Source organism: Paramormyrops kingsleyae, chromosome 22 (genome assembly GCF_048594095.1).
Source record: "Paramormyrops kingsleyae isolate MSU_618 chromosome 22, PKINGS_0.4, whole genome shotgun sequence".
NCBI lineage: Eukaryota > Metazoa > Chordata > Actinopteri > Osteoglossiformes > Mormyridae > Paramormyrops > Paramormyrops kingsleyae.
The window spans coordinates 13,045,663-13,066,710 of NC_132818.1; the positions used below are offsets into that span (position 1 = coordinate 13,045,663).

General features: G+C 47.4%; 1 protein-coding gene across 1 annotated transcript; it reads right to left on the minus strand.

Annotated features, from left to right (window-relative positions):
- Positions 1–418: 418 nt before the first annotated feature.
- On the minus strand, positions 419–19,782 carry LOC111849148 (multidrug resistance-associated protein 1-like). Its single transcript, XM_023821791.2, has 31 exons — positions 19,468–19,782; positions 16,163–16,339; positions 15,812–15,937; positions 14,794–14,931; positions 12,140–12,265; positions 11,980–12,041; positions 11,669–11,800; positions 11,189–11,395; positions 10,491–10,668; positions 10,244–10,405; positions 9,969–10,061; positions 9,233–9,436; positions 8,852–8,998; positions 8,361–8,448; positions 7,781–7,859; positions 7,334–7,460; positions 6,498–6,674; positions 6,229–6,396; positions 5,924–6,113; positions 5,745–5,826; positions 5,533–5,650; positions 5,168–5,375; positions 4,759–5,069; positions 4,180–4,379; positions 3,917–4,043; positions 3,721–3,822; positions 3,467–3,613; positions 3,218–3,376; positions 1,873–2,039; positions 1,575–1,769; positions 419–1,398 (listed from the first exon to the last, which is right to left on the minus strand). Exons 1-31 carry the CDS (start codon positions 19,513–19,515, stop codon positions 1,290–1,292), a joined length of 4,554 nt encoding a protein of 1,517 aa, XP_023677559.2. The 5' UTR covers positions 19,516–19,782; the 3' UTR covers positions 419–1,289.
- Between the last annotated feature and the right edge of the window lie 1,266 nt (positions 19,783–21,048).

Here is a 21,048-nt window from a genome sequence, read left to right on the forward strand (position 1 = left end):
GATTCTCGTCACCATTACACTGACATGTCATTCATTCATCTCCCCCCCCCGTTACCTCTGATCCAGATACTTGGGGGCGGGGGGGGGGGGGTCAGAATGCTTTGTCATGTAATGCCCATTTCGCCCATTTCATTCAGATTATTAATCCTGAAGAGATTTTGACTCTCCCTGCCGGCCCGTGGAGGATGGGCTCCCCCTTTGAGTCTGGTCCCTCCCGAGGTTTCTTCCTTCTCGGGAGTTTTTCCTTGCCACTGTCGCCTATGGCTTACTCACTGGGGGCGTTGGGTGGGGATGCTGTAAAGCGCTTTGAGACGATGTAATGTTGTGATAATACCCTATACAAAAATATATATATATTTTTTTTAAATGGGTACTGCAACACAAAAATTTCCCATTAAGGATAAATAACCTGAATCTGTTGTAAATAAGAAACATTTTTAATCATTTTTACTGAAGTGTATGATGATTTTTGGTGGACAAGTATGGGATTGTTGGTAATGCATACAGTTAATGCAAAACCCCTATTTAGGGTTTATTAATGTGTTGCACTGTGACTAACAAAACAATTTTATTGCCTAAAAACATTATACATCCCCATTCATACTGCGGTAGCGTCACAGATATGTGCACTGAACAGGGCAATTCCAGCACTCTGCTCACCAAAAAAAAAAAATAACATCTGTGTACATTTCAGTCTTATAAATGGAACATTTAATTGTATGTATTTTTAAATTGGCCCTTTTTGCACATTTCCTTCCCTGAAGGCACCATTTTCAACATAACTGCAGTCAGATGTTCAGGTGTTTTAACCCACAGCTCTGATTCCCTGTTATCTGGTTAATAGATCATGCTGAGTTATAAAAGCATGTCTTAAGGCACCCACCTGTGATATAGTTTAACAAGGTACCCGTCTATTTCTTTATAAAATATTTTGGCACTTTATTTCTTAAAATACAGTACTTGAAAACACAAATGATATGAAGTGATGGTCTTTCAGTTTCCCTTCATTTACTTAGAGCCTGTGATTCTGATTGATGTGGGTTCTGTGGTTACAGTCACCCCAAATGTTATGCGTGAGTCCCATCCCTGATCCTCATGTCACCTTGACTTTGAGACTAGGGGGACCCGTAGCTGGGCAGCAGTCTTTGCTCATTCTGTTTGATTTTGTGGTATTGTTCTTGTGGCGTCGTTGCTGCTTCCATACACCAGGTGGCGCTCTCCGCTCCTCTGCTGAGGGAAGTTCCAGGGCGCCTGCTTCTTCCTATCCCACTAACATGCCGGTCAAGAGCTCACACCAGTCCGGCTTCGAGGCACATGTTGTAAAACTGGCCCCGCTGGCCGATGAGGCCTGATGGCGTGCCAATCTCCACAATTTGGCCCTGGTCCATCACGATGACTCTGTAACAGTTCACACGAGAAAGAGCATCCAGGAATACAGGTAATACTCACGAATATATGTAATTTGTACATCTGAATCCACCCAGTCTTCTTTAAGTGACTCCGCTTGCTCAGTTATCTGTTTCCTCCTGTGATAGTTCTGGTGCCGTGGCTCATCGATGCCTGAGCATCCTCACCTGGTGTAGTCCATGATGGTGTTGAGCCGGTGGGCGATGGTCAGCACGGTGCAGTCCTCGAACTGGCTGCGGATGGTCGACTGGATCAGGTTGTCCGTCTCCAGGTCCACGGCGGCCGTGGCCTCGTCCAGAACCAGCACCTTGGTTCTGCGCAGCAGAGCTCGGGCCAGACACAGCAGCTGACGCTGACCCAGACTGGCGGACAGGCGAGAGGGGTAACGGGACAGCGGGTTCAAGAGGTGGGGAAGAATGAGCAGAAGAAGAGATGGAGAGCAGGAGGAGCAGAGTGCAGGCCTACCTCAGGTTCTCTCCTCCTTCTGAACACTCGTGGCCCAGCTTATCAGGCAGGCTGGAGACGAAGCTCTTGAGGTGGGCCAGCTCCAGGGCGCTCCACACCACCTCATCCGAGTAACGGTCAAAGGGGTCGAGGTTCATGCGCAGCGACCCAGAGAACAGTACAGGGTCCTGGTGGTGAGATGAAACGTGAGCACAGATACCTCAGCATTTAATTACTCCTGTACACAGTTATTCCCTGGAAAAGAAGAAGCAGAGGGCTTTTCTGATGGGGGGGGGGATAAAGAGGAGGTCAGGTTCCTCCTCCAGAATCTCAAGCCACTCATGTAGGACTTGGCTACAGATCGCCTACCAGGCACACATGGAAGATGTTATCATGTTCCTGCTTCACAGAGTTTATTTGTACTGGGCAAATCAAGCAATTTCCTGAGGATTCTCTTCATTGACTTCTCCTGTGCATTGAACACTATTCCTGTTAGATCTTCCTACTACAGACTTCAGGTACTGCTCCAGATCATGCCGCCCTCTGAAGTTCTCTGACATTTTTCCAATTGTGAGAAGTATCAATGAAGGAAAGGAAAATGAGTACAGGTTTAGTGGAGAGTGTTGTTTGGCCGGTGTAAGAAGAATCACCTACGGATCAGTGTCTGAAAGACAAATGACTTCTGGGGCCACCCAGGGAGAGTGCAGGATTGGCACAGTGCCATGAGTACATTAGCATATCCAGCAATGATGACCTGGACTGGCGTGATGACACAGAGTCTATAGGACAGTGCAGAGTAGGGTGCATTTCCTAAGGAAGATGAAGCCCTTTGGTGTGTGCAATGATATCAATGATATTATGCTCAAGGCTGAAAGAAACTTTTGGGAAAAGCTAGCTCTGTCAGAGAAGAGAGTCTGGTGTCCCAGTGTACTCCAATCTGAGTAATATAGCCCATACTCTCAACAGTCCATCCATACATTTTCTGAAACCACTTGTCCTGTTCAAGGTCGAGGGGGGTCTGTAGCCTATGGGCACAATGCAGGGAACAATCCAGGATGGGGCACCAACCCATCGCAGATTGCACACTCACACACCATTCACTCACACATGCATAACTACAGGCAATTTGGGAACTTCAATTAGCTTCAACATGATTTTGGACTGTGGGGGGAAAGCGGACTACCCAGAGGAAATCTCACGACGATACAGGGAGAACATGCAAACTCCACACACACAGAACCATATTGGAGGCTCAACCCCTGGTCCACTGTGCCACTCCCCCCCCCAGCAGTCTACCCACTTAATTGTATTATTGAAAAATGAGGCTAAGACAGTAATTTAAAAAGATTTCACTTATATACTGTACCTGTGGGATGATAGTGATGCGGGACCTCAAGTCATGCAGTCCTACTTCTGCAATGTTGATGTCATCAATGTAGATCATCCCCTTTGAAGCCTCTAGGATCCTGAAGATGCCGAGAGCCAGAGATGATTTTCCCGCCCCTGTCCTTCCAACTATTCCAACCTAGACAGGAATGATAGAAAAGAGGTGTGTGTGGAAGTTGCTGCAAATGTTCAGTTCTATGGTGCAATTTGAGGATTGCCTACTCCAGACCTTCTCTCTCTCCTGGATGCTCAGAGAGATGTCCTTGAGAGCCCAGTCCAAACCCCTGCGGTACTGTAGGCCATACCCCTGAAACACTATAGTCCCTGCCTGGGGCCAGGTCACAGGGAGAGAAATGTTCTCTGTTGTCCAGGGTGCCTGAGGGAAACAATGTTATAGTTTCATTAGAACAAAGTCTCTGCAGACTCAAGCACTTCCTATGCCATGGATTTGGGAGAAAAGTCCACATCTTGGGACACTCTTGCCTCTTTTGAGGTGTCTGCGTACTCTTTCACCCTCTCCACAGATACAATGTTGTTTTCCACATCAGTCCAAGAGCGCACAATCCAGCTTAGGATGTCTGTCACCTGTAGCACATGATGTTATGTGATGTTACTATTTGTCCTTCGTTGTAAATATATTTCTGCACATGATTAAAAACAGGAATAAGATCTTTCTAACCTGTAAGCAATGAGACACAGCCAATCCCACAATTCCAGGACTCAGGGTGTCCTTACCCATAACAGATAGGATAGAGGCTGCAAGGACTAAGACATTGCCAAGGAACTCAAGATTCACAGCCAACCACCTACAAAATGAGATCAGTGAGTGAGAGTTGGCTGGACAATGTTTGATGATGCAAACATCTGGGACACAATCCCAGATTGACTAAATGAATGACGGAAGTTTTCCAAGCTTCACATTTTTCATACAGTAACTCCAACCTGGTGGCTACAAATCGAGGGAAGTAGGAAGTCTGGTTGTGGTCAACTCTGGCGTTGGCCTCCGAGATGAACCTGGACTGCTCTCCAAAGGCCCGGATCACACTGGCCCCCTGCACAGTCTCGTTGAAGTGGGTGTAGATGGGGGAGCGGCTTACAGACTCCAGGCGACGCAGCTGACAGGATGTCGCCACGTAGAAACTCTAGAGCAGAGAGGAGGATGAAGCTCAAACTAAACTGATGGTACAGTGTCACCTTATTCAATGTGTTTGGAAAAATAATGGGCTGAAAAATGTGCCTTCAAGGAACCTCTACCAGGAGCCTTGTGGTTTAAAGCCCTGCTGATATCTGCTGCTGTCAGCGCTGTGTGGAACCATGCAGGTGGAAAGTCCAGAAAGTACAAATCCAGTCCAAGATTTTGTGTCAACTAACCAGTTGAGTTTAACGAGTCACAGTCACAGAGTACTCAACTCGTTGGTTGAAACAAAATCTTGATCTGGAATTGTACCTTCAGGATCTGAACTTTCTACCCTCTATAAAACATCAAAATCCATTCCTGTTGGGCCGACATCTCCTGCATACCTGGATGAAGGCATAGAAGAGGGTGAGGGGAAGGATGACAACCACCGCAAAGGGCGTTGCCAAAAGCACGATAATGCAGACTTCCAGCAGCTTGAACAAGTAGCCAAGCATCATCTTCAGCCCTTCGGGAATCATGCAGTCAATGGCATCCACCTCCTTGGAGAAGCGGTTGAGGAGGTTGCCGCTGGGAGTTCTCTCAAAGAAGGACATTGGGGAGAGCAGGACGTTGTTCAGGAGGTCCAGGTGAAGGTAACGAGAGGCTATGATTCCTCCTACTGAGATGGCCACCATGGTACCAAAACTTGCCAGTCCTGAAATGCGTAGGACAAAGAGTAGGTCAACGCCAGATAGTCATTCTTTCTTCTCTAGCTCTTTGAGGGTATCATGTGTTAAATAAGACTTTTCCAACCTTGTGCGATTCCAAGAGCTCCAAAAACCCCCAGCTTGAAGTCCATGTCTGTCTGAGTGCCATTGATTATGGGGTCGTCGGCCCACAAGCTGAGCCAGTAATTGTAGGCTAAGGAAGCAGTCTGCTGGACAGCATACAAGAAGACGATTGGCAAGATGAGTGTCAAACCGATGGTCCTGAAGTAATCCACGTACATCTCCAGTTTCACCTGTGAAGATCCAGAACAAAGTTCCAGGGTTATTACAGTGATCTTACAATTTATTTGGAAATCCTATTTAGTTGCAAATGAAAATACTACCCACATTTCAACTGAATATTTTCAATTATCATTCCTACTAAATAATTGACATGATTAATGAACCCACCCTTCCAGTATGGGCTTGGTCAGCCTCGGTCAGTTTGCCCAAATCTTCTTTGATTGGATCCCAATCAGTATTGGATATGGACTCCATGTTCTGTAAGCTGGTACTGCCCTTATCAACACTGGAGGGGAACAGAGTTATACTTTTTAATCTTGTATGTCATGTTGGGGTGGTAATTGAGATTAGTACCTAATACCTAATAATCGAGATATTACCTAATTAGCTGTTCCTGGGAAAGGTCACTAGAAACAAACATGGAGTTGGCTATGCTGAGCCGGGAGGAAGACTTCTTGGTACCTGCCATGTGTCACAAAATTAAACCATTTCAAAATGTAATTTCCTCATCCGCAGTGTAGGGATCTGAACCTTTCTGGTACAATGCGGTTCCTCCAACCTTGGCAGGCAGAGCTCTCTCTGTAATCAGCACCAGTGCTAACAAAGGCACGTGTGAAGTCTGCGAAGGCGCCCTGACGGCTGAGCAGCTCCAGGTACGAGCCCGTCTCGGTGATCTCGCCATCCACCATGACCAGGATCAAGTCGGCCTGCGGCAGGAAGCTCAGGCCATGCGTGACCAGGATGCGCGTCTGTGTGTACAAACATGCAAGTCTATCAAACAAGACTCAAAGCACTCTCATTATGAACATGATTGAATTAATAACATTGTTTTTAAATGCATGGGTAAGTTTTTAAGGAAACTACCTTGTCTTTCAAAAGGCCTTTGGGCCCAATGACCTTATCGAAGATATGTTGGCCCACATGAGCATCCACAGCTGACAGAGGGTCATCTAGCAGATAAACATCAGTCTTCCTGTAGACGGCACGCGCCAGGCTAACCCGCTGTTTCTGTCCCCCAGACAAGTTCAAGCCCTGTGGTGAAGCCATGACAGCATCAGCCCCAGCATCACACTCAAGGGACCAAAGAACAAGTAATATTTGCTAAAATAGGTCAGGAACCTCAGTGGCCTTACCTTCTCACCAATCTCAGTGGCATCCCCAGCAGGCAGGATCTTCAGGTCGGGTCTAAGAGCACAAGCCTCCACTACTTGCTGGTACCAGCTCTCTTTCTTCTCAAGCCCAAAGGTGATGTTGTCCCGCAGGAATGCATTCTGGATCCAAGCCTGCTGGGGCACATAGGCCACGGAGCCCTGGAAGGAACCAACAGGCAAATTAATTTAAAAAAAGGGTGATGAAAAAAGCCATTGGTGCTTAAGACACTGATGTTAAGCAGACCAGTGCAGCGGAATGGGAAGGGTCCCAAGAGAGTTCACCGAGGCAAAAGGGGAAGGGTCCCAAGAGAGTTCACCGAGGCAAAAGGGGAAGGGTCCCAAGAGAGTTCACCGAGGCAAAAGGGGAAGGGTCCCAACAAAGTGCAGCAAGGCGGTGGTGAATTGTTCCTGCTCATTAAAGATTTCGACTAAGGGAATCATTGAAAGTCTTGTTTGTTTGTACTGCGAATGTGCCTGACAAAGAGGACCAAGCTGTGTGAAAGGTATAGAGGAGATATAAACCTTTTGTGTGCCATCTGCTAGCCTTTGGGTGTCGTCCGTGCCTCCCAAAAAATTCCCATTTAATTTCTTATGCCAACCCTGTGACATATCGACCCCGTGATGGGGAAAGTCGCGATGCAGAAAGCTCGAGTGTATAAGCTGAAACCCTGATCGTTAGAAATGGGTCCCAATAGACCTCCAGTTCAGAGACCAGGTCTTCTTGTGGTTTGGACCATTCCCTGCCCACAGCAAGTCCCAGGTATAAAAATCTTTCCTACATCCTGCTACATCCTACCAGAATGATCGCAGTGACAGACCTTTAGACAGACACGCCCGCTTCGCTTCTCCATCTCCCCAAGCAAGGCTGAGAGCAGGGAGGACTTCCCGCTACCCACGTGACCAACCACCGCCACCAGTGAGCCTCCCGGAATGCGGGCACTGATCCTACAATCAGAGACATCAGAAAGATGCATGAAGGTATAGCATGCTGTCCTAGCTACAGTGGTTTGGCTCTGTGCCAAGTAACCTGGACGCCTGAACTGTCTTCCACACACAAGCCTTGCAGAGCACTTCACAACACAGAAAGTCTTAGGAACTAGAGAATGTCATTCAGTCTCAATGTCATTCATCCAGATGATGACTGGTGCTGTCAGTGAATTTTAAGGCTGAATTAAACTTCCACTACATTGATCCCAAGCAAGAAACTAACATTAAAGAAACTTCTGTATCAACCAGATGCATTCTTTGGAGTTTGCGGGACTTACCTCTTGAGACAAGGAGGGCCCTCTTTAGACCAGCTGAAAGTGCCATTTTCTACTGTCACCCCATCTCCACCTGAGTCAGCTATATAGAATATGTCACAATGGTCAAAAAATAACTAATTATTTTCAGCACAATTTTCTGAACAAAAGACATTTCTACTCGGTAAATATGGAAATGCTGCACATCTTGAGATACAAAAGTCTCACAGAATTTCTTTGTTAAATCTGCAAAATCACTAACCATCTGTAAATGTAAGATATCTAATTAGTTTACTTTTCAAAATGGCTGGTTCTTTTTCTTGGGGCTGTCTGGAGACCTGGAGACTATTTTGATTGTATGTTGGCTTTTACCTCAACCATGCTTTTACCTCAGCAATGAATCTTTTTGTTCCACAGCTGGCACTAGCAAATATTTTTTTAAGGAAAGGTCTTTGTAGGTTTCTGAATCAGACCAGTTCTTTACCACAATGTCATTCTAATACATTTTCAGCAGTGGTATTAAGCATCGTTATGTCAAACTGTGGAAACTGTTGCATGTTTCTGTCACATGGGAAACTTTATGATCTCACTTCCTCATTCTCACCAGGACTGCAGGGCACCTTCTCCACAACATCTGACTTCAGCTCCTCCTGACAAAGGAATTTCCCAAGGCGCCTCAGCGAGACCACAGCCTGAAAAGCAGGGGAAGTTTAGTGATCTCCGTGCCCTGGTGGTTTTATAAACAGCTGAAGTCATGTTATGTTAGTGATGTCCATTGCTCCTTTGCCTGGTGATTGTGGTTGCTTGTGTGTCCTAGTGGCGATTGCTGTTTAACTAGTGCTCCTTGACTAATGCTCTTCACTAGCAGTATCTGACTAGCATTACTTAAGTAGTGCTCTCAGATTAATACTCTTTAACTTGTTTTCTTTCACTAGCGCTCTTAGATTAGCATTCTTTGAGTATTAGTCTGATTAGTGATCATTGGTAAGCGTTCTCTGATTAACACTAATTAAGCAGGGTTCTTTGACTGTCTCTCTTTGACTAGTGCTCTTTGCTTCTACTATTGCTTCTTTGAGTAGCACACTTTGACCTCACCTGCATGGTGGTGCTGATGGCACTGGGCAGCTGGCTCAGGGGAGTCTTGAGGATGTTGATCAGTGCCATGGTGACAAAGACCTTCTGGGCATCCAGCACATTTTTAGGGTCGGTCAACACATAGACGCTAAACATGGCGAAGGCCATCTGGGGGGAGAGCAGAGACGGATCCATTGTCCCACACTCCACTCATGATCACAGAGCAATAGAAGTCCTCATACTGCAATAAAGAACTGCAGGTGGGTTGGGGGTGAGGGACTTATGACCATACCACTCTACTGTTGTGAGTAAAACTGTATAAATCAGTAAATTAAACTGTAAATTGTAAACTGCATAAAACTGGATAAAAGAGTCTACTAAGGAAAAGAAAAATAATCATACGAGAAAAGAGGAGGAGTTGAAGGAGGCGAGAGAGACGGAGTAGAGGATCTGGGATTTCTTCAGAGCTGCTAGCTCCTTTTCTCTGCAGTCCCGGATTTGGCCCAGAAAGGCTTTTTCCCAGGCATAGAACTTCAAGATCTTTATTCCGCTCAGGATCTCATTCATCAGCTTGATGCGGCGGTCCGTGAACTTCATCTGCATCTCCTGAGGGAGAGACGAAACCCCACCCAGGACGGTCAGCAGCAGGAATCATCATGTGAATTTCCATACATCAAAAAAAGATGCGGTGTGTGCAGTTGCGTGTCCCCGCGATGGACCGGAATCCTGTCCACACTGTTTCCCAGCTCTACTGGGTAAGAGTTTCGAGGACCAAGGGATGGAAGGAAATGAAGAAAGCCAGAATGGTGGTTAAAAGTAATTATAATTAACTTTTCCAATTTAAAGCACTGACTTCCTGCCTGTTGTTTGAAGTACTATAAATAAGAAATTAATATTTTATGAGTCATTTGTGGCTGTTATATATTTTTTAAGGGCAAAATGGGGAAGCTGCAGGATGAAAAATACACACGCAGCCCGCAGGGTGGCCTGGCAGCGCTCTAGCCGGCCTGGTTTTACTGGATGCAGCTGCAGAGCGCCAGCTAAAATGGGATCACGTTGGGTGTGAGGGAGCGTGCTGCGGGGGCGCCCACCTCAGTGTCTGGCTCTTTGGGGGGGGTGGGGGTGACGACGGCCTTACCTGGAGCTTGCTCCGTTTTTTAGCAATGAAGCCGTTCAGGGGGAAGATGAGGATGATGACTGTGATGCCGGCCAGGGCAGACGGACCCAGCTGCTGTTGGAGGATGCAGAGAGAGAAGGTGGCTACTGAGTTGCCGTGATAGAGCCACTTTCTCCACCCTCACCATCACGATCCCCTCCTACATTGATAGCAAGTTCTCCCATTGTCCTCCCTCCCAAACCTCTACCAATCCTCATAAGCACAGTCCGGGTAGTTGAGGCTGAGAGAAGGTTTACCTGCCAGAGGAAGAAGAGGCACAGGGCAATCTCCACAGGAGCAATCCACATGGCGTTAAAGTACACAACAAAGTCCATGAGCTTCTGAGTGTCAGCAGACACCAGATTGATGATCTCCCCCATGGTACATGTCCGGCGTGCGGCGCTGTTGATCACCAGAGACTGGGGGGAAGGAGACATGGCAGAAAGGTCAGTGTGTTGGCTTCTGGGATACGAGGCTCCCTCCCGTTTGTCCGTGAAGACACACCTTCCTGTAGACCAGCCCCATGACGGCCGTCTTTACTCTCATGCCCACGGTGAAGCAGGCATACATGTACTGGTGGCGGAACAACGACTGGAGGCACAACAGCAGGAACATCGCCGCGGCGTAGAAGTAGCCTTTCCACAAGGGGGCGTCCTGCTCCCTCATGAATCCCAGCAGCGGGCTGTGGAGTGTAACATCGGTGAGGTATCACCAAGAGGAGTACAAGGGTTTGAAGAGGGGGAGGTGTTCCTCTGCTCAGGTCTGAGGGTAAGGCATCTATTTGGGAATCTTTGCCCAGCTACCGGATGTGAGGGCTGGCCTGCGAAATTATGCTGATGGGGGGAAGAATTTGCCACGTCCCTGTGACATCGTGGAAATATAGGAGAGCCTGGCAGAGCCTAGCACTACCTAACATAGCATAGTAGTGCCTTGCATACTCTATCAGAGCCTAACATAGTGGTGTAGAGCCTTGCATACCCTAATATAGCGTAGCAGAGCCTAGCTTAGAGTAGCATACACCAGCAAGGTGTAGTACAGCATGCCTGCATCTTGCATGCATCAGTCTCAGTCTTACTGCTGCCAGCTGGCCTAGCCTGATGATGGGGTCTTGATCCTTAACCCCCCCGCCCCCCAGTCTCTCGCTCATCCATTGGTCACTGAGTGGGAATAAAGCACCACAGCGGCCCTGTGTTCCATCTCACCTGAGCACCTGTGGAATGGAGAACAGGAAAGCGTCGTGGACGACGAGGCACAGCGCCCCCAACAGGAAGCGGGGCCCAAAGCGCCGGGCGAGGGTGCGCAGCAGGTGAAGCCCCGAGCTCTGCTCCTTCTGCAGTTTCCTGAGCAGCTGGGGCTGCTCCGCCAGCCTATAGCCCTGCGGTGCACTTAAGTGCAGCGCCCCCTCCTGCCTGCCAGTGGACACACACGTTCAGATTTGCCATTGGCGACTTTGATCTGGAATTTTAATGAATCCATGTGGTGTGTTGTGTTTATGTACATGAACAGAAGAAGCATTAACCTCTAAAATGGTGTACTTGATACCAGCCTGGAAGGTATGAAAAATACCCCCTTTGCTGACTGTTTAATTACCTTCTGCTTAGACATGTTGCTGAAATGATGACGAGGTTTGATAACTGAATGGCGAGCAGCCATTACTCTGGCGATAGGTATCGGGTTTTTACCGCTGAAGCCTGGCACACCCCTCGCTCCAGGCCTCCTTCATGCCCGAGATGATGTGCCCAGAAGTGTCCTCCTGCCTCAGGGTCCACAGGTCCTCCACTTGGAGGGGTTGCCGGTACCCCTTCACCACCAGCCTGAGGGTCACACATCAGAGTCAGTCAAGCTGCTGAAAGGATGTAGTTCACTGGCAGGCCCACATTTTGGGACCACTTGCCTCAACGTTGAGTCATAGCATGTTTATTCTTGTTGTTTTTTTTGATGTTATTATTGTTGTTTGGTTGTTGCTGATGTTGGGGTAGGAAAAGCTGCTCACCCTGTGAACCACCAGAAGAGAACCTTCGACAAGAAAGATGCATCCTGGACCGGACAGGGATTCTGCAAACATCAAATACGGATTTGTTAAGGACCACTCCTAGTGGGGCGGTGTCACCCCCCCATGTGACGATCGGTGCTCTCATTCGGGGATCCCGCACCTTGACAGAGACAGGCTTTGCCGTACTGGGGCGTCGGTCCGAGAAGCAGACAAGGACCAGCTGGGCCAGCTGGAAGGAGAAGTAACTGAAGAAGGCCAGATAGCGCAGGGCGTCCACCGAGAAATCCTGAAGCGCAAGTGAAACAAGACAGACCATAGGTCAATGCAGAGAGTAGCATAATGCTCATTGGCAGAACATGGTGTCAAGATGATGTTCATTGGCTGAGGCAGCAAGATTACGGTCATTAGGTGAGACAGAGGTTTAGTGGTTCTGAGACGGGACATGTGGCCGTGCTCATTGGCTAAGTTAGTGAGAGGTAACGGTAGGCCTCATTAGCCTAGGAACGTGCCTTATCTTTACTGGATCGACTGCAGTGATATGTACCATGCAGAATAGCTCTGTAAATATTTGCAGAAAGACTTACTTAGCTTATAATTACATCTTTTTACAAATGTATGTGCTTTAAAGGGTTTGTGCAGTGCCTCCCTAAGGGTACATCTGTGGCTTATTCTCAGGAATCTCAGTGTTTACAGTGCCAACACCATTCACCACGTCTTAGTTTATACTTGTTTCCTTTTTTTTTTATTTCATGTTCCTTAAATCAATAAGAAATTGCTGTTTGTCTGTATTCGTACCATCATTCTGTTTTCTAAAGAATCCCAGCAATAAGTTGAGGTTTGCTTCCCAGGCTGGAAAAGCCCCACATTAAACAAACGTTAAAACAACTACAGCGAAAAAAAAAAAAAAGAAAACCCTGGCTATTTCCTTGCGGATAAGTGAAATTCCACACTGCATGCAACACTCTTCCGCGAAGCCTCATTAGTCATTAGAGAGCAGCGAAAACTTATACTGCCCAGTGTCGGGGCTCTTCTCCTGCCGAGTCCGTCACCACAAGCTCCTGCCCGTTACTTCCTGTTATACCATATCGGCTCATTTCCTGCCGCAGCCGCCGTGCAGCGGATCTTAGGGGGTGATTAACGCGTTACGCTACAACGCGCCAAAACCTCAGACCCATGCAAGTGGGATGCATTATAGGGTTTTTTTTAACAGTCTGCTGCGATTGGCTGATCTTGTGATTTGCTGCCACTCGCACGGCGTGGCCCGGTGCCAAATCCGGTGATTCACGAGGCCCGTTTGGGCACAAACATGCAGCACACCGGCTCTACATGTATATATATATATACGTAAATTAGGCCCAGGTGCCAGGACGTAACGCTTCCAAGTCACGCTATCTATAAATTGAGAGCCTGTGGTTGCAAACATCATCTGCTATCGGAGCGACTCGAAAACCGGCGGCTAAATTAAGCTCTGGAGGGTGTCCGCTAACCCTGGCGCTAGCTCACGGCTACAGGCTACCGGGATCCTCCAAACAGCGGCTCAAGCACTGATTCCCCCGCAGCGACATGAACTAAACCCACTGCCCCCGGTAAACAGGCCATCCCTGGGGGGAAATGGAAAGCCGTGCGGGGGTGAGGAAGCCCCCGGGGGACGTGGCGGAGGGCGACCTCATGCCGGCCGCAGACAAAACAGGCACAGCTGCCGCCCGTGGTCAGAATATGTAGGTCAGTTTGCTTTGGACTAAACCGAGCCACATGGTGAACTCCGCACCTAAGGACCCCGAGCAAACCGCTTCTGTTTTGCAGATTGTTGAAGGAAATGCTTGAGCCAAAAGATGGAGAGCGTAGGGATTGTCATTACCCTGTATGTAGATGCAGTTCAGTTAACATTTAGGGCCACAGGTTATCGTTAGCCAACCTCTTTGCCCCTAGGGCTGTTCGAGTCAAGGTCCCAGAATGCACTACAGCCTTTTAATAGCTCTGCGATGCTTCCTCCCACAGCCTGTCGGGGCAGCTGTGGATCGCCACATGCTTGATTTTTCTACAGACGCGGTCAGGCCTAACAAAGGCAGGCATTTAGCATGTAGTCAGGCTCACACTTTCCAACTCTGCCCACGGGTTTGGCATACAGAGGCCTTCCTCAAAGTTTGGGTTGCACTGGACTCCCTACAGTCAGTACAGGGGGTGATTAAGACCCCAGCGCCATGTTCCCCGGTCATCTTGTATAATCAGCCTTATAAAAGGTCATAAAGGTAGCAGCCCCTCGTCTCATCCTTCGTCGATGGAACATTTATACAAAAACAGAGGCTTAAATGAAAATACAGCTATTTATGGTTCAGTAGGCACACATGTGTGTCTCTGTATGTGTTTTCAAAGCCGGCTTATTTGTCTAATACAGATGACCTGGGAGACGCCTCTGCGGGGGAAATTGGGACGGGTGACGAGCGGAAGCTCCGAGTGACAGGGAACTCTGAGGGTGTCGATTGGCTTGTGGCCCTTCCTGAAGGAGGGACCCCCCAGCCCCTAGCAATGACCGTGTCTCCACGGCTGACAACACAGACTAGGACAGAGCAGGAAGATGAGCAGAGCCAGATCAGAGGGCGGTGAAGCTGCACAAACAGGAAGGGATGGGAGGGGCGGCATGGGAATGAGACAACTGGCATGGGAAGCAGCAACAGCAGCCTGGGCCAGGCAGCACTGGAAAAGGGAGATGGAGGCGGATTCTGGAGGCTTTGGGGAAAGTCCCACAAGAGTGACCAGAGGTCAAGGACAAAGCCATGGCCCATTTTCTAAAAGTCAGGGTTTGGAACCCCTCACCTCCTGGATGGCGAGCTGGATCTTTGCCCGCAACGGCACCAAGGAGCACAGCACGGCCAGCAGCCAGAAGATGAAGAGGATGATGGATGAGCGACAGCCCTTGGTCCTCTCCAGATGGACCACGCTGATGGCCAGAACCTGCGGGGGGGAGAGACATCAGCTTGCAGCAGTAGAGACTTCAGAGACTTCGGGGGTTGGGCATTAGCGTAGTTTCCTCTGGACCAGCCTAGTAGCGGTTTGGGGAGCAGCCATTAGGGAAATTCATAGCTCATTTCATCAGACCATAAACAGACCGTAATAGTACAGCAGATGGTATGGGGCTCATTGATACCAAGAAGTAAACATAGGATGAAAAATAAGGCCCTATATTTTTAGTACTCCAAAAGATTACTCATTGGCTATAGACATGGTACATGATGCGTGTGATATTATCCAGATCAGTGTTTCTCAACCTGGCAACCTGGTGCTCAGGCACCTCCAGACGATGCTTTTTTTGCACCCTTCCAGCTCCCTGCCAGACAGTCCACATTTTTGCTCCTTCCCAGCCCATCACCACTTAAAGAAACACTGACCCAGATGATACCTGCACCGTGCTCCTAATGTTTACAGAGATACATGCATTTCTGTAGCACAATGTTTCCCTTTACATTTTCAGTTTTGGTCTGGATCTCCAAATATGTTGAAATTTGTATCTTTTGTAAGTAGACGGGGAAAACTGTAAGCTACTGTCGCTCCGGCTCACTCCCTGCAGAAATATTCTGGTGGTTTTGTTCAGTAAACAAAAACAGCTTCTGTCTGTGGTCTGCAGCTGAAAGGGGCACGTTTTCTTAAAGAGGTTCCCAAAGAGTTACAGAATGTGACCTTCATGCTTCCAAGGGTCCATATCCATTTGAACCTGTCATAGATGCTTGTACTGCTAATTGGCCTTAATATAAAGCAGTCTGTGTCTAGCAAAAGGTTAAATAGAACAATATCCTTGCGGTGATGTTATGAGTTAGAAAAGGTCAGGGGGCTTTACCATGGTGAGGCTGCGAATCACAGGGCTAATCAGGAACACGATGTGCTTCTGTATCTCCTGGTTCTTCTCCAGTAGGATGTAGAAGAACTCCACGAAACCAATGGAGGCCAGGCCAAGCCCCAGGACCTGAGCGAAAGCAGAAACTGAGGACTGGAATACACACACGTCGGTTTACTTTCTGGCATGTCTTTGGAGTTCTAGTAAAATGTGAAGAATAGCACCCCTGCTGGTAGATATGAGTATTGCAGGTTTCAGCTGGTGTGCCTGAGCAGTATCTATGGTGACCGTGTCCGGTAGACACTATGATGGGACACCATCCTGCTGTTAAACTTGCCTCCTCTACCGACTCACCATTTTGGCCCAGCACAGGCTGGTCAGGTCTATGTATCCACGGCCATTGCAGCTGAGGTACAGCATGTAGAAAGGTGCGCACACCCAGAGGTAGATGCAGGGAGCCCACACCAGCACTGTGTGCTGGAAGCACTGGGTCAGGTCTGGGTTGTGCGTGTACCAAGTCTGGTTCCAGTCCTGAAACAGAGCCAGCGGGTGAGAGTGTCAGGTATATGGTCAAGGAATCTGTAAACTGCAGCAAGTAGACATTCCCCGCTTATGGACAGGTTTCAGGCTTAGAGCCCATACCCTTCTGGGGCAGCCTGAGTCCCACACAGGTGGCTAACCATAAAGCCAAATGGGTCTGCCTCAATACCAGTTGATGCCCATGTGGTGCATCACCACCGACACCCCCTCTCTGAGACAAACTGATACTGGCTGGCTAAGCCGGCGCCCCCTCAGAAGATGGTGCCCTAGGCGGTTGCCTATGTCACCTAATCGGCTGACTGGCACTGAAGAGCTCCCTGACACGCAAGCAAAAATTGAACATCAGGTTCCCGGCAAGTTCATAAAGATTAGCTCACAGGGGTTTTACTTACACGACAATGTTTTGAGGGCAGAACGAAAAATTATTGGTTCAAAGAGATAAGCAATCAAATCTTGATCAGATGTCAGACCGACCAATCAGATGTCTTGGTCCTGCCTCCTAAAATTGCTTGGACCTACCTCCTCTAAATCTGATTGGTTGTCTCTCTGAACCAATCATTTTTCATTATGCCCTCAGAACATTTTCGTGTGAGTAAAACTCCCTAGAGCCAAAGATTAGCTTTGAATAAGAGAACATAGTTCTGTCAGATCTTGCATTCATTTATTCTTTTATTCAAAGTGACATGCATTTTGAGAAAGCAAGGTCAGCCCCTCCCTGGAGAAGCTTTAAGAGCTTTGCTGAAGGTGAAATCACACTGCTGAGATTGGAATTTGTACCAGTGACCTCCTTAATCACAACACCCAGTCCTAGTCCACTGGGCCACACACCTAATAGTTCCTGGGTTTTACATCCAAAGGGATGTGAGTCTCGCCTTTGTTACATTCAGAGGGATGTGAGTCTCACCTTTGTTACATCCAGAGGGATGTGAGTCTCACCTTTGTTACATCCAGAGGGATGTGAGTCTCACTGGCCCGTCTTTGTTGTGCGGCTGTCAAACCGCAGGTTGGCAGGCTGAGCCACACCTTATTTATAGCAGCACCAATGCTTTTCGCAGCTCCATCTCAAACCCCCTTTGGTCCTGTGACTGCGGCTTTTCACTGGTAAGATTACGGCAATGCTAAAAGCGCATTATAAACACAGGCAGAGTGCAGGTGGCAGTACCTGTGTGTCAGGCGTATGGCGCGGAGCTGAATATGTGATTTTGTATTTGTTGTTCCCAATCCCTTTAACTTGGGGTTGCTGTACCCTCTGGCCTGAGATGCCCCAGTTAATGCTTAAAGTTAATTTTTACGGGCAAACTTTTTTTATTCATCAAAACAAATCCGTTGAGTAGTCCACCCAAGGCATTCGTGATAGATTTGGCTGTTAAGTCGGTGATACAGCGGTTTGGGGTAAATCAGTTCATTGCTTGGTTGGTCATACATGCTTCTGCGGTAAGGCTGTTTCTCCAGGCAACTCCCTCATCTTTTGTGGTGGACGGGGGAGGTGTTTTAGGTGGGGAGATGGGAATGAAGTCATTATGATGGATATGCAGGCCTGTGCCTGCTGCGGGAAACTTTACATCATGAAATAACAGACCTAAAGCTGGGTAGCCGAGTTCCCATGGCAACAGGTCTTAGATTGCTGGCTAACTTTGCAGTCTGCTACCCATATAGGTCATAAAACTAAACTAAAATGTAGTGCTTTGCTGCCAAAATACAGAGCCGTGTGTGCAGATTTAAGAAAAGTATGCAAGGTGAGAAAGTGTTTCTTGGGGAATCAGGGGCGGGGACAGTCTGCACCACAAATCCAATGAGGCTTGCCTGTCCAATGACAGTGAGTGCCGTCGGGCAAGTGGCGGAACAGAGCTCCGCCCCGTTACCAGCAGCGCCTGGCTTCACCACTCAACAGACAGTAATAGTTCTGTCTGAAGTCGGTGCCAGATTTCAGGACGTGTGAGTAGAACAGACACACTGTGGTGAGATTCCTTGGGCTTTGCTCTGAAGACACACTGTCTTCCAGTTTCAGTGAGACTCAGTGAGGTTTTGTGATTTTGGCACAGGCAACCGTAGGGGGCACCTAAGAACAACTGGAACTAGAATGTCCAGCTTCTCTGTTTTACAGCTCCAATGTGCGCTACCAAAATGGTTTTGAAATAGCACCAGAATCAGATGTAACGCTATAAGGGTTTGGCCTGGATGCTGGGAATTGTGTTTTACTGCTACATAGCTGCTGCAGTATTCATCTCAAATATAAGAATATTGCTGCGGTAGATCACAGTGAATGAGAAGTTCAGTAAAACTTGAATTATATCCTGCAACAACATCAGACTTTCATTTTAGGGTGAGATTTGGCTGTGTAGAGCACCAACACAGAGTGAATATGACTCTCTGCACAAACAGAAAATGCTATGAAATGGACCATACATTTAAATAGATAGATATCCTTAGTTGACCATACTAATGCACATAGAAAACTTTCATTATCTATTGTTATTGTTAAGTCGGTTAGTGACCTCGATTGACCAATTTTCACATGTCTGAAGTCCACCAAAAGTACAAGGACAGTAGTTTTTCTGGTACTTCAATTTTGCACTTCATTAAGTACCAGATTCCTAGTTGCTGTATGACAAGTATTTGTGTATTGAAGGATTGAAGTATAGGGCCCATCTCTACCTTTTCTTCTAAGGGTTTGTCAGCAGTTGGTGCCTCTGTCCAAATCTTCACATTCACCCATAATTGGGTGCTAACTCACACATAAACACCTGAATGTTAATGCAAACTCAAAGAAAGTCTATATGTTCATAGTGACTCGGAGAAGGTCGAGATGTTTAAACTGACTCAGGGAATGTTTTACATTTATATTCACACAAGGACTTTCCAGATATTCATGCTGACTTAGAGAAGGTCCAAATGTTCATACTCACCCACAGAGAACTCAGGAGTTCATGCTAACTGAGTGAAAATCTAGATGTTCTCACTCAACCTTAGAATGCAGATGTTCATACTAATTGAATGAAAATCTAGGTGTTCTCACTCAACCATAGAATGCAGATGTTCATGCTAACTGAGGGAATGTCCACCTTTAGATAGTCAGGTAGTTCATGTTTTCTCTGAGAAGGTATAGATGTTCAACTCACCCACAGAGGGTCCAGGCCATTCAGGCTGCAGAGATCATCCATCCACATGATGTTCAGCCACCACTCTGTGATTCCTGCTGCAAGTCTTTCTTCTTCCCACAGAGTGACACAGATAAAAAGTGCTAATTAGTGTCTGTCTCAGTGGGGTTCCTCCTTCCCCGCATTGAGTTGCTCTCTGAGTCCCCCTGCAGGGACCCCTTCTTCTTCACTCTGTCCTTGGTTGCGAGGGCTCGCTCTCTAGCGCATTCTACCTCGGCTCAGATGGGAGGAAAGTTTTCTATACTCTCTCTCTCCTGTCCTCCGTTTTTACCTCCCTTCCTCTCTCCCACACTCCTGTTGCTGTCTCACATGTGCACAACAGTCAAAACACCCCTGAAAAAAAGGGATGACAACTCCACACCCAAATCCTTGCCCAACCGCACCCCCGCCCCCCACCCCTCAAACCCAGCCTCCCGGGACAGGTTTCCAACAGCCTACCTATCTCCTGCCATATGACGTATAACTCAGACACACAGGAAATAATTTGTGTAGGACAAGGTATTTGTACTGTGAGTAACTCTCAGGACAGAGTATATGCACTGTGAGTAACTCCCAGGACAGAGTAAATGCTCCGTGAGTAATTCTCAGGACAGAGTAAATGCACCGTGAATAATTCTCAGGACAGAGTAAATGCATCGTGAGTTACTCTTCAGACAGAGTAAATGCAGCGTGAGTAACTCCCAGGACAGAGTAAATACACCATGAGTCATTCTCAGGACAGAGTAAATGCACCATGAGTAACTCCCAGGACAGAGTAAATGCACTATGAGTAACTCCTAGGACAGAGTAAATGCACCGTGAGTGACTCCCAGGACAGAGTAAATGCACCGTGAGTAATTCTCAGGACAGAGTAAATGCACCGTGAATAATTCTCAGGACAGAGTAAATGCATTGTGAGTTATTCTTAGGACAGAGTAAATGCACCGTGAGTAACTCCCAGGACAGAGTAAATACACCATGAGTAATTCTCAGGACAGAGTAAATGCACCGTGAGTAACTCCCAGGACAGAGTAAATGCACCGTGAGTGACTCCCAGGACAGAGTAAATGCACCGTGAGTGACTCCCAGGACAGAGTAAATGCACTGTGAGTAACTCCCAGGACAGAGTAAATGCACGGTGAGCAACTCCCAGGACAGAGTAAATGCACTGTGAGTAACTCCCAGGACAGAGTAAATGAACCATGAGTGCTACATGCTGCTATGAATACAACAACATTGGGTCATAGTCCCAGTTAAATATGCACCATAAATATCTTAGTAAACCAGCCTTTCTGTGATGAACAGAAAGTGTGTGATTTTCAGAAGCACTGTGACGGATCATAATAAACATTTGATTACTATTCTGCATCAGTAGTGCTTCACATTAATGTTAATGAGCACATTAAGATTGCACTTGGGGTCATGCTGGATGTGTGCTATAAATACACAATGAATGAACTAATTTTGTGTGCCTGGGTGTGTGAATGTGTGTGGGTGTCTGTACAGATTTTGTCATATTTGTTCAAACTAAATCTCAGAAATTGTCACTAAGCAAAAATTGTT

Excerpts from the sequence above, each read along its gene's own strand:
- LOC111849148 (XM_023821791.2), bottom strand. The coding sequence starts at position 19,515 with ATGTGGATGGATGATCTCTGCAGCCTGAATGGCCTGGACCCTCTGTGG. Across the intron at positions 10,669-11,188 it reads TCCATTCCACAGGTGCTCAG|CCCGCTGCTGGGATTCATGA; the intron begins GTGAGATGGAAC and ends TACACTCCACAG. Across the intron at positions 6,675-7,333 it reads GCGGGCGTGTCTGTCTAAAG|GGCTCCGTGGCCTATGTGCC; the intron begins GTCTGTCACTGC and ends GGTTCCTTCCAG.